Source organism: Brassica oleracea, chromosome C1 (genome assembly GCF_000695525.1).
Source record: "Brassica oleracea var. oleracea cultivar TO1000 chromosome C1, BOL, whole genome shotgun sequence".
Classification (NCBI taxonomy): domain Eukaryota; kingdom Viridiplantae; phylum Streptophyta; class Magnoliopsida; order Brassicales; family Brassicaceae; genus Brassica; species Brassica oleracea.
Window position 1 is genome coordinate 26,506,913 of NC_027748.1, and position 9,796 is coordinate 26,516,708.

The 9,796-nt window shown below is 34.2% G+C and overlaps 2 protein-coding genes across 4 annotated transcripts; one reads left to right on the forward strand and one right to left on the reverse strand.

The window, feature by feature from the left end:
• Positions 1–994: 994 nt before the first annotated feature.
• LOC106312640 (CSC1-like protein RXW8) lies at positions 995–5,771 on the forward strand. 3 transcript variants are annotated; one of them, XM_013750234.1, is made up of 12 exons: positions 995–1,109; positions 1,584–1,952; positions 2,045–2,191; positions 2,305–2,368; positions 2,484–2,693; positions 3,123–3,311; positions 3,454–3,752; positions 3,947–4,223; positions 4,355–4,630; positions 4,710–4,943; positions 5,028–5,193; positions 5,283–5,771. In XM_013750234.1, exons 2-12 carry the CDS (start codon positions 1,672–1,674, stop codon positions 5,423–5,425), a joined length of 2,286 nt encoding a protein of 761 aa, XP_013605688.1. In that variant the 5' UTR covers positions 995–1,109; positions 1,584–1,671; the 3' UTR covers positions 5,426–5,771. The 3 variants fall into 3 exon arrangements, with proteins under 3 accessions (XP_013605688.1, XP_013605705.1, XP_013605697.1); XM_013750251.1 differs by having other exon boundaries at positions 1,639–1,952; XM_013750243.1 differs by lacking the exon at positions 995–1,109 and adding an exon at positions 1,118–1,420.
• A 162-nt stretch (positions 5,772–5,933) lies between these two features.
• LOC106312658 (40S ribosomal protein S2-2) lies at positions 5,934–7,435 on the reverse strand. The gene is made up of 2 exons (XM_013750263.1): positions 6,692–7,435; positions 5,934–6,280 (listed from the first exon to the last, which is right to left on the reverse strand). Exons 1-2 carry the CDS (start codon positions 7,358–7,360, stop codon positions 6,119–6,121), a joined length of 831 nt encoding a protein of 276 aa, XP_013605717.1. The 5' UTR covers positions 7,361–7,435; the 3' UTR covers positions 5,934–6,118.
• Positions 7,436–9,796: the final 2,361 nt, after the last annotated feature.

Genomic DNA, 9,796 nt, shown 5'->3' on the forward strand with positions numbered 1-9,796 from the left:
TAATTACTTGGTGTTGTTTGACTTGTTACTCATTTCTACTAATGAACAAATATGCATTTTCTTAAATCATAGTAAGATAACTCATTTATATATTTTCATAAGTAAACTAAACATAAGTGATATATTTACCCAGTATGTTAACGTTTTCTCTTTTTTTTTTGGACAACATTAATTTCTCTTTCTTATATATTTAGTTTGACAAATTGACTAAAACATAGAAAAACAATGAAATATCTTTATAAATGGTAAGTTATTACTTGATAATAATATTATTAGATAAGAAAAATATGACTTACTAGTTCTTAAATACTAACATCTTAAACATATATATAAAATTTAAAATTATTTATTAAATAATTACTAGTCATATAGTATACAAATTTTATCAATAAATAATAATCAAATTTCTGTAATTTTGCAAATATTGATGTTACAGATTCACAAAAATTTATAAAAAAATTAATCAAAATTTTAAAAATGGATTTTAGGTGAAAACTAAATGGGTGATTGCATCTCATTATATCAACTTTTAAAAAAAAAATCTACAAATTATCTACAAACAAAAGATTAGATCCGCTAACCGGAACAAAAGAAATTCGTCGAGCGAAAGTTAATCTACAAACAACAAAAAAAACAAAAAATATGGTTGGTGACTGGCGGCACTGCCACCGGAATTGATTGTGGAAATGTTTTTTTTACTATGAATATTAGAAATTCATGGATACCCTCACAGCGGGAAAAACACATGAAAATATTCCTTGGCCTTCCCGTACTTTCCCAGTCATAACAGTTTATAACTAACACTTTGAATGTTGGAAGAAAAAGCGTCACGCCATAAATACACTAACCATAAGCAAAACCACACGTGTCACCATCTTACCCATATTTTAAAATCGAACGGTCAGAGTTAGTTCGTCCACAGAGTAGTCGCTCTCACATAGCAGCCAATCTTCATGCGTCAACCATTTTCATAAGATATGAACTGGAACGCGAACTCCTCGCGGGATTAGAATTGCAAAGCAATTTTCTCTGCGAATTCTTAGGGTTTCTGAATTCTGTGCCCTAATCGATTTCTCTCTAGTCAAAGCAAAGCTTTGTCGTTTCTCCATGTAAGTCACCGCGAAGATCTCTCTTCCGTTTTTTGCTTCTGGAGGAAAGAATCGGCTCTTCATTGGATTAGATTCGTTTTACGCTCGTCTTCTTCTAGGGAATCAGAATCTCTGTGGCTTTACTCGAATCTGGTTCTTTTATTCAATGGTGTTGTGTTGTTTCTACGTTTACGCCATTTAGATTTAAAAAAAAATTCGATTTGCGTCTGGAGAAGGAAGAACATGTAGTATTATCATTTACTGTCTACGGGGAAACATAAATTTATTTGGATCTAAAAGCATTAGTGTCGTAACTTCTTCTGCAAGTTTAGGTACTGATTATGATTTTGAAAGTTTATGTTGTTGTTAGTAAATCTCGATCTATCTTAGTTTATTAAATTACAAAAGCGTATGAAATAAAGTATGTGGCGTTTCTGTGATTAATATCTCATGAGCCCTTATAAGCTTCTTTTATTACTTTCTGTCTCTTTACAGTTCGTTTACGGATTCAAGAACCTCGTCTTGTTCTTCTCTGCCTGCAATTATTTAGTACGGAGGAGGAGGAGGTCGAACTGAGAGCGAGATGGAGATTTCAGCTCTTTTAACATCTGCTGGAATCAATATTTCGATCTGCATTGTGCTTCTTTCCCTTTATTCAATACTCAGGAAACAGCCAGCCAATTACTGTGTCTATTTTGGAAGAAGGCTTGTTTGTGGAGGTGCTAGACGTTATGATCCTTTTTGGTATGAGAGGTTTGTGCCTTCTCCAAGTTGGCTTGTCAAAGCATGGGAAACTAGTGAAGACGAGTTATTAGCTGCTGCTGGTCTTGACGCTGTGGTTTTCCTCAGGATGGTCATTTTTAGGTTTTTCCCAAATTGTTTTTTTTTTTTGTTTGTTCTGCTTCTTTGTTCTCTTCAACGATTTGCCTTAGTGTTTTTTTTTTTGTTTCCTGCAGCATTCGTATTTTCTTTATCACTGCTGTCGTTTGCATTGCCTTTGTGTTGCCTGTTAATTACTATGGGCAACCGAAGGTGCATAAGGAAATCCATTTGGAGTCATCCGAAGTGTTCACCATTGAAAATCTTAAAGAAGGCTCAAAATGGTAATTGTTGTACTTTTGTTTTCATTTCTCTGTGAGCAAAATATAGTTCTAATTTATTCTACACACACAAAGAATATTAAAGTGCTGATTCTTTTATTTTTTGTAACTCTCAGGCTGTGGGTTCATTGTCTTGCACTGTACATTATAACCTCAGCAGCATGTCTTCTTCTATACTTTGTGAGGACCACTTCTTCTATCTCATGCATTCTTAATTTCTTAGGATTGGTTCTCATAAGTTCATGTTATCTTTTCAGTTCACTTTTCCTCCTCTTAGGAATTTGTTTTAATGTAGGAGTATAGGACCATAGCCAAAATGAGGCTTGGACATATTACTGGATCTGCCTCAAAGCCAAGTCAATTTACCGTTCTTATCCGTGCTATTCCATGGTCTCCTGACCAATCTTACAGTGACACACTGAGCAAATACTTCACAAATTATTATTCCTCAAGCTATGTGTCCCACCAAATGGTTTACCACAATGGCATCATTCAGAGACTTCTGGTACGCATTCTCCTGGGTCCAGTCATTGGTCTTTTTTCTTTTGTTATCTGTCCCACCAAATGGTTCCTCTTGATTAACCTTGTCAGATAGAATGTTCTTAACAAAGCTATTCTTGCTCTTAGTGTAAATGATCTGTAAATTTTGCCTGCTTTATGCATTTCTTCTTCTTCTTCTTCTTTCGGTAATATTTTTTGTTGATAGCTAATCTACGGCTTAGGATGTTATTAAGGACTATTTATTTGATGACTATAAGCAGAGATGCTCTTACATTCATAGCTGATGATTTCTAATGCTGTGGTTGGTATCTCTCAGCATGTGGAATCAAAACAGAAACAGTTAGAAATTTGGTATGAATGATGTGGATGGTGTGTTCTTGTATCAGAGAAAAAGTTTGACCTTTAGTAATTAGTATCACAATTTTTGTTTCAGCTTGATGCGGAGAGGATGTGCCAGAGTCTAAAACATGTTGCTCCTGAAATTAATTGTAAACCGAGTTTGACTCCATGCACCTTTTGTGGAGGGCTTACAGCCACAAATTCTTTTCACATCCTCTCTAATGAGGGTGACAGTGTAAAAGGAATGGAGATTGGTGAGTTGACTATGACTACACCAGAGCAAGTAAGGAATTCTTCTAACTTTCATTGATAATAGAAGTAGCAGTGCTTACATTGAAATAGTCATAACATAATAAAGAATAGTTCCAAACCATGCTTATTGATTTGTACTACAAAACTGTCCATTAAGATTTGCTCATTTTCAGGAACGTCCAGCTGCTTTTGTGTTTTTCAAGACACGCTACGATGCACTTGTAGTTTCAGAGGTTCTACAATCATCAAATCCTATGTTATGGGTGACAGACTTAGCTCCAGAACCTCACGATGTGTATTGGAGAAACCTTAACATACCTTATCGACAACTTTGGATACGGAGAATAGCAACTCTCGTTGGTGCAGTTGCCTTCATGTTTGTGTTTCTTATTCCCGTGACCTTCATTCAAGGGCTGACACAACTACAGCAGCTGTCTCATGCATTTCCCTTTCTAAGAGGCATCTTGAAGGAGTGAGTATATTATTTTTGTTTTCACTCTTCTGGTCATATGCCATTAAAAACTAGATAGGCCTGCGGAAAAGCATATAGAATAAACGAGCATTCTCTGTAGGTTTAGCAACCATGCATGAGAATAAAAAATTATCGATGTTCTTGATTTGTTTAATCTTTCTTAAAGTTATTTAACCATTCAAACCATTATGCAGGAAGTTTATAAACCAGGTCATTACAGGGTACTTACCAAGTGTGATCTTGATTCTGTTTTTCTACGCCGTTCCACCATTGATGATGTATTTTTCAACTCTGGAGGGAAGTATTGCGCGGAGTATAAGGAAGAAAAGTGCATGCATCAAAATCTTATATTTTACTATCTGGAATGTGTTCTTTGTCAATATTTTATCCGGGTCTGTTATCAGGCAATTGAATGTTTTTTCTAGTGTCAGGGACATACCTGCACAACTCGCAAGAGCAGTTCCGACACAGGTGAGTTACAAGGGAATATATATATATATATAATGTGTTCTTTAGACATCGTCCATAGCTTTAGGGCATTACCATGTTTTATTTTTTATATGATTAATTCTGAATATGGCTTGAACCATTGACATATGCAGGCTGGCTTCTTTACGACCTATTGTTTCACATCTGGCTGGGCCAGTTTGGCTTGTGAAATAATGCAACCAATGGCTCTTATATGGAATCTGGTTGCAAAAGCTGTTTCAAAGAACAAGGATGAGTCGTACGAAACACTAAGGTTCCCATACCATACCGAAATTCCTAGGCTGCTTTTGTTTGGGCTCCTGGGTTTCACCAACTCAGTCATAGCGCCACTTATTCTGCCGTTTTTGTTGATATACTTCTTCCTTGCATATCTGATATACAAGAATCAGGTATACATTCTCTCTGATCTCTTTTACTTAATAATAATATCATAGTTAGGCTTACCAGGGTTGTTTCTATTTTTTGCAGATACTCAACGTGTATATCACAAAGTATGAAAGCGGTGGACAATACTGGCCTATCTTTCACAACACAACAATCTTTTCGCTGCTCTTGACACAGATTATAGCTTTGGGTTTTTTCGGATTAAAGCTGTCAACTGTTGCTTCGGGTTTCACTATACCGTTAATTCTTCTCACTCTGCTTTTTAGTGAGTATTGCCGGCACAGATTTGCGCCCATTTTCCATAAACATCCCGCTCAGGTTATGATCAGATGTAACCAGAACCTTTTATGTTGCCACTACGGTTGGTGCTTGATAAATCAGTGTATATTTTTTCTTCTACAGGTGCTTTTAGACATGGACAGAGCTGATGAAATGGCAGGAAAGATGGAAGAGTTACACAAAAAGTTACATAATGTGTACTCGCAAATACCGTTACATTCTCAGAAATCATCGAGCATAGGTGAATGCAGTACTCAGGAGTTGCCAGATCCAGAGAAATTGAAGCCAGGTTTGAACTCAGAGTTCAGACCATTGGTTTGTTTGATCAACTTGATTAAATGATGAGAAATTTACATTTTTTTTTACCTTTTTGTGCAGAGGAAGGAGATGCAATAGCTAAAGAGTTATGGGGCTATCAGGGCAATGAGTCTGGTCAAGAACATGAAGACAAGTCGTGTCCCAGTGCTTCTTCACCAGAGCATCGTACCCCAACGATGATCGAACTCCACAAACGGAGTTAGAACGTTTTCACAGGTGGAAGTAATTAGTAATGCTACGTGCTCGTTCAATCACTAAGGCTTCAATACGCAGAAGAGTTTTCTGTCCAAGGGCTCGGCTCCAAAAGGAGTCAATGTTAAATGAGAATACTCACTCACTGTAAATAGATATGGAATTCATTTTCTTCGGTTGGAACTACACCAGGGAAAAGCATTAAAGCATTAAGGATATAGGTTTTATAGTTACTGCAAGAAGAAATGTATAGGTTACTCCAAATTTTCTTGAGATTTCTCAAAAGAATGAAGAGCAAAAGAGCTCTTTGTGATTCTGATCTTCTTTTCCACTCGGTGCCCTTCTTTATTTTACAATACGAAACCTAAAATGGGTCAGTGAACAAAAATTAAAATTATTCTTATATCTTAGTTATCTATCTAACACTTGGTGCACATCAATATATTCCAATTGACCAAACACAACTTAAAGTTGCACATTGTGATTCTTTTACACTTAGTTTAAAGACAAATTTGATAAAAAGCAAAACGACTGATGAAAACTGACTTGCAGCAAAAGTATTATGACAGAACTATCATAGTTATGTCCAACAAAATCTTTAGCCAAAGCAGATAAGACAGGGAAAAACATTTGCAACAGCCAAACCTATAATAAAACCATGTCTTAACTGATAATACTCAAAATTCATAAAGGCCGTACAATCTTTAAGCTTGGTCTTCAACCTCGGTAATAACCTTGGCAGCAGAATCAGCCTTAGTAGTCAAGAAATCAGTGTACTCTTGGTACGGAGATTTTTTGAAACTCGTCTCTTTCCAGAACTCTGGTGTAAGGAACCCGTATGTCTTCTGGAGACAATCAAATGTAGCCTGCGTGGTGGTAACAACAACAAACATCAAAAACCAATATCAATCAATAACTCATCAATCTAAGCATTTAGCATGAACATTATCAAGAAGATATATGCTAACAAATTGCAATTGACATTGTAAGAAATACATTAACTACAGATTCAGGTTGATCAAGAATTATAAAGATTTAAAATTTAATTTCTTTATCATATAGTCTAAACATACAACATCGTATCAAATGAAACCTACTATTAATCAATCAAAGATGATTAAGAAATGACATGTACTAATCAGGAACTTGCGTGCTTAAATATTCTACCAAACAGCAATTGGCATTCATAATTACATAGATACTCTTCTACATTCTAACATAAACAAACTAAGCAAATGTTAACTAAATCATTACTACAAGGAAGAAGAGAAACAGACCTTGACAAAGTTTCCGAGGGTTTTGGTAGATCCTCTGGAGGAAGTGAAGACATCATCAATACCAGCAAACTGAAGAACCTTCTTAGGAACCCTAGCCGCCACGATACCAGCACCTCTAGGAGCTGGAACCATCCTCACAGTAACAGAACCACACTTCCCCGTAACCTTACAGGGAACCGTATGTGGCTTCCCAATCTTGTTACCCCAATAACCTCTCCTCACCGGAATCACAGAGAGCTTGGCTAGAATAATCCCACCTCTGATAGCAGTCGCAACCTCCTTCGAGCACTTCACTCCCAACCCGACATGTCCATTATTATCTCCGACAACGACAAAGGCCTTGAACCTCGTCCTCTGACCAGCTCTTGTCTGTTTTTGGACAGGCATGATCTTCATAACCTCATCTTTCAACGAAGGTCCAACGAGGAGATCTATGATCTGGTACTCCTTGACAGGGAGAGAGTGGAGATAGATCTGCTCTAGCTGCTTGATTTTACCATCTCGCACGAGACGACCGAGCTTGGTGACTGGTGTCCATTTCTCTTCCTCTGTGGGACGGCCTGCACGTCGTCCACGGCCTCTTGGACCGCCTCTTCCGCCGCCACGACCGCCGAATCCACGTCCGAAACCACCACGCTCAGCGCCGCGTTCTCCACCTCTTTCAGCCATTGTCGATAAAGCGAGGGAACAACTGTGTGGAACAATATGTGTGGGCGTACGATTAGGGTTCTCTGAAACTAATTATGGGCTTATGGGCGACGTTGCATATAACAACAGATTAATGATACAATTCGAGAAGCCCAGTCACTTTAGAAACCTTTTTTGGTTAATAATTTTCCTATATATTAAATGAAAAGTCATGTAAATAATTTTTTGCTTAATTATCAATAGTAGAAAAAGTAAAAAAAAAATTATTTTTAATTTGATTGGTTAAAATTTTATTTATTTTAATATATCTAAAATTAAAAGTAAGTCTAAATAATTTATGATAACTAATTGTCAAAATTATAGAAACTACAATAATGTTTTGATTATTTTTTTATATTTATATACTACATAAAATAATAAGTAGAGAATAATTTATAGAAATCGATATAACAATTTCATATTCTTATATATAATATTATATTCGTATATAAAGAATTATAATAATTATTAATGTCTTATAATGTCTATATATGTCTTATAAGTCATTTATAAAACAACTAAAACATTTTATTCCTCGTCCTATTATCTATACTATTAAATAGTAGAGAATAAGTTATAGAAAACGATATAACAATTTCAAATTCTTATATATAATATTATATTCGTATATAAAGAATTATAATAATTATTAATGTCTTATAATGTCTATATATGTCTTATAAGTCATTTATAAAACAATTAAAACATTTTATTCCTCATCCTATTATCTATACTATTAAATCAGGATCCTATTTTAAAAATTTAGGACTCTACCCTTAGATTTTTATCATATTTACAAAATAATAGAGATATCCTATATTTATGGTAACAAATAAATTTTCTTTACAAACCAAAACAAAACCATAAATGCTAATTAACTATTAGCATTTACTTTCGGTAAAACTTTATCATACTCATAACAATTCTTTTTTCGACCAGATTTTTTTTTTTTTGAATAATTAGATATTTCTAATCATATGAAGTATACTTAATTTTGCGGGTAATAAATAAATAAAACTAATATAATTTATTTATGAGATATAAATGAATTGATGTGTTTTTTTGTAGTGTATTTTCCTAATTCTGAGAAATAACAAAATCATAAAATTTCCTTTTTACAATTTTTATAGTTGAGTTTTATATGGTTGAAACAAATATATGCATCTAAGTAAATAAGTAAATAAATAATCACTAAAAGTTAAAATCTCCAAAGAAAAAAAAATCTGCAAAGAATAATATTAAAATATGTAATGAGAAATATCTTTCATTGTTTAAACTTATATAGTAGTGTTTTTATATAATTGGAACAAATATATGGATCTAAATAATTTAATAAAATATTATCATTAAAAATAAAAGGGGTTTTTGCCAAAACTAACCCACAACTTGATTTTAACCCCAAACATATACCCAAACTTGAATCAAATGCAAAACTAACCTAAAAGCCTAGTGAAATTACAGCTCAGTCCCTTGTGACCAAACAAAAAAACAGAAGCCATTTTTACGAATATAGCCCTTGTAAATCGTCTGAGTCGTCTGAGATGTTGGAAGTCGTCTGGACGACTGAAGTGTAAGTCGTCTGGTACCGGTTTATTTTAAAAATAATTTATAAATCTTGTAAAAAAATATTTTGATGCGTGAAAAATAAAAATCAAGTAATTATAAACAGTTTTAAGTGATATAAATTAAGATATGATAAAATTGATTTGTTTTGAAGATAGATGAGTGGAAGTAGTGAATCATGAAATACTTTGGTTTAGGAGTTTGGCAAACATATGTTGTAGTATTGTATGTATTGTTAGGGTTAGATTTTGGAAAACTAAAATGTTTTTTTCAAAAATTAGTTTTCACCTATATGTGTTTATTTATGTGTATAGTAAACACTTTTCAAGTTTGATTTGATTTTATGAAGTCTTTAATTAGATAATTAAGTTTAGGGGTTATGTTTAGGGTGTGGACAACTTATATTTCAGTCGTCTGTTGAATAATTTACTCGGACGACGTATATTTTAGTCGTCTGTTGAATAATTTACTCGGACGACGTATATTTTAGTCGTCTGTTGAATAATTTACTCGGACGACGTATATTTTAGTCGTCTGTTGAATAATTTACTCGGACGACGTATATTTTAGTCGTCTGTTGAATAATTTACTCGGACGACGTATATTTTAGTCGTCTGTTGAATAATTTACTCGGACGACGTATATTTTAGTCGTCTGTTGAATAATTTACTCGGACGACGTATATTTTAGTCGTCTGTTGAATAATTTACTCGGACGACGTATATTTTAGTCATCTGTTGAATAATTTACTCGGACGACGTATATTTCAGTCGTCTGTTGAATAATTTACTCGGACGACGTATATTTCAGTCGTCTGTTGAATAATTTACTCGGACGACGTATATTTCAGTCGTC

Coding starts and splice junctions, on each gene's coding strand:
- LOC106312658 (XM_013750263.1), bottom strand. CDS start 7,360: ATGGCTGAAAGAGGTGGAGAACGCGGCGCTGAGCGTGGTGGTTTCGGA. Junction 6,281..6,691: donor CCCTCGGAAACTTTGTCAAG/GTCTGTTTCTCT, acceptor ACCACCACGCAG/GCTACATTTGATTGTCTCCA.
- LOC106312640 (XM_013750234.1), top strand. CDS start 1,672: ATGGAGATTTCAGCTCTTTTAACATCTGCTGGAATCAATATTTCGATC. Junction 2,694..3,122: donor GCATCATTCAGAGACTTCTG/GTACGCATTCTC, acceptor TTTTTGTTTCAG/CTTGATGCGGAGAGGATGTG. Junction 4,944..5,027: donor TCCATAAACATCCCGCTCAG/GTTATGATCAGA, acceptor TTTCTTCTACAG/GTGCTTTTAGACATGGACAG.